Source organism: Octodon degus, unplaced genomic scaffold, assembly GCF_000260255.1.
Source record: "Octodon degus isolate 3935 unplaced genomic scaffold, OctDeg1.0 scaffold00109, whole genome shotgun sequence".
Lineage (NCBI taxonomy): Eukaryota > Metazoa > Chordata > Mammalia > Rodentia > Octodontidae > Octodon > Octodon degus.
This window is the reverse complement of record NW_004524685.1, coordinates 2,997,507-2,999,607: the sequence shown is the minus strand read 5'-3', so window position 1 is coordinate 2,999,607 and position 2,101 is coordinate 2,997,507. Positions and strand designations below refer to the sequence as shown.

The 2,101-nt window shown below is 35.8% G+C and overlaps 1 protein-coding gene across 1 annotated transcript in view; it reads left to right on the top strand.

Annotated features, from left to right (window-relative positions):
• LOC101577887 (calcium-activated chloride channel regulator 4-like) overlaps nucleotides 1-1,958 on the top strand; it is a 51,313-nt gene extending 49,355 nt beyond the window's left edge. Inside the window, exons 13-14 of the mRNA XM_004639314.1 lie at nucleotides 974-1,207; nucleotides 1,543-1,958. Coding sequence (XP_004639371.1) covers nucleotides 974-1,207; nucleotides 1,543-1,958 — 650 coding nt within the window. The remainder of the gene's footprint in view (nucleotides 1-973; nucleotides 1,208-1,542) is intronic.
• The last annotated feature ends 143 nt before the right edge of the window (nucleotides 1,959-2,101 follow it).

Genomic DNA, 2,101 nt, shown 5'->3' with positions numbered 1-2,101 from the left:
GAGGAGGAGGAGGAGGAGGAGGAGGAGGAGGAGACAGAGAAGAAGAGGAAAATCTCAAACCAACAGCTTAATATTACAACTCAAGAAACTGTAAAAGAGCAAACAATGCAAAACCATCAAAAGCAATAAAATAAGAGATTAGGGTAGAGATAAACAAATATAATAGAAAAACAGTAGAGAAAATCAACTGAAAACTTTAAATGAGCTTTTGTTCTTGACTATCAGGATAAACTTGGCTAAAATCTCCGCAAGCCTTCATCCCACAACCCTTACATTGAGTGGTCTTGAAATTTCCTTCACCAGGTTAGTCTCCTGTATAGACTCAGCACATGAACAAAACATAGATGAAAATTTTGCCAGAATATAGTGCACATGATCTGGAGTTCAACTACTAGTGAAGTCCTTCTCAGCTGAAGAGTCCTGAACCTAGCCATCACCATCTGCATTTCTATGCACATTCTGGTCTTCTGAAATTGACCAAAATCCCCCATCAAGCCTGATGTATCTCATTCTAAGGACTTTTTTCACCACCAGGCATCTCCAAATATTTTCAAGTCCTGCAAAGAATCAATTCCAAAAGCTTCTAAGTTACATGTTCAGATAATGACACCAACACCACCACTAATCCTGTACCAAAATATGTCTTAGTCACTTTTCTTGTTGCTAGGACACAATATCAGACATTCACTCACATTTCAGTCCATAGCTGGCTCACTCCAAGGCAGAGGTGCATGATGCAGGAGAGCTGCTCATGGCATCAGAAACCCATGACTCCTGAAAAGCACATATGTTTTGGAATTAGCAAATTAGCTACATGATTTGTGTGGCAAAACACTCTAGAATCAGAATACTTTAAAATAGAGGTCTTCAAAAATAATGAGTAATTCTTATTAGATTTAAAAAGTACCTCTGGGTGACAGTTTTGGCATATATTTTTTATAATACAACTACTGTTGCATCTATTAAAAACCAGGGAAAATTGAAGCAAATACACTGAAACCTAAAATCGATGAGGACACTCAGCCAATCCTGGAGAGTTTCAGCAGAATGGTATCTGGAGGTGTGTTTGTGATATCACAAGTTCCACCTCTTCCTGTAACTGACCTGTACCCACCAAATCAAATCAGAGATCTCGATGCCACACTTCATGGGGATGAAGTCTGCCTGACATGGACAGCACCAGGAGATGACTTTGATATTGGAAAAGGTAAGGGTGAAGTGTATTGGGTTATAAATGAAAAGTATTCTTTACAAAAGTGAAGGTGTAAGGGTAGGTGAAAGAACACTTTTAAACTGACAGTGCAGCAAGGTATTAATTTCATAATCTGATACTTTGAGTCAATCAAACAAGACACATATCTACATGATCCCAACTTTTCTTGCAAACAAGGTAGCATTTGAAAAATTTATGTTATTTATCAAAATGTAGATATTGGTACAGATACAAATATCAGCTTTGTATGAGTCATTACTTTTATAAGAGTAAATGGAAAGGAATTTAAATGTTATAGTTCCTAAATTGCTCACATTTTCTCTCCTTAGTTCAACAGTATACCGTAAGAATCAGCAGAAGTATACTTGATCTAAGAGACCATTTTGAAGATGCTCTTCAAATTAACACTACTAATCTGTTACCAAATGAGGCCAACTCCAAGCAAACTTTTACATTTAAGCTAGAAGCAATCTCAGAAGTTAATACAACCCATTTATTCATTGCCATTCAAAGTGCAGACAAAAACAATCTGACATCCAAAGTATCCAATATTGCACAAGTAGCTTTGTTTACTCCCCTGGGAGATCCTAGTCCCCATGAAAGTCATCAACATCCTGCAGCTAACATTCCTACCTTGGTGTTATTTGTGGTTGGCTCAGGTTCAATTGTTTGCCTTATTTTAAGTGCCACCATTTATATTTTAAAGAAGAAGAAAAATGCAAGTAGACTCAGAACTGGGTTTTAAGAAAATCAAAGAAACTGAAACATGTCTATGAATATTTTAATTCTGCTTTGTATAATTATCTCATAAAAATAATTTTAAGAGGTTTAAAAACAATACATTGATTAAATAAAACATCCTGATATATTTGAAATAAATACTAAATC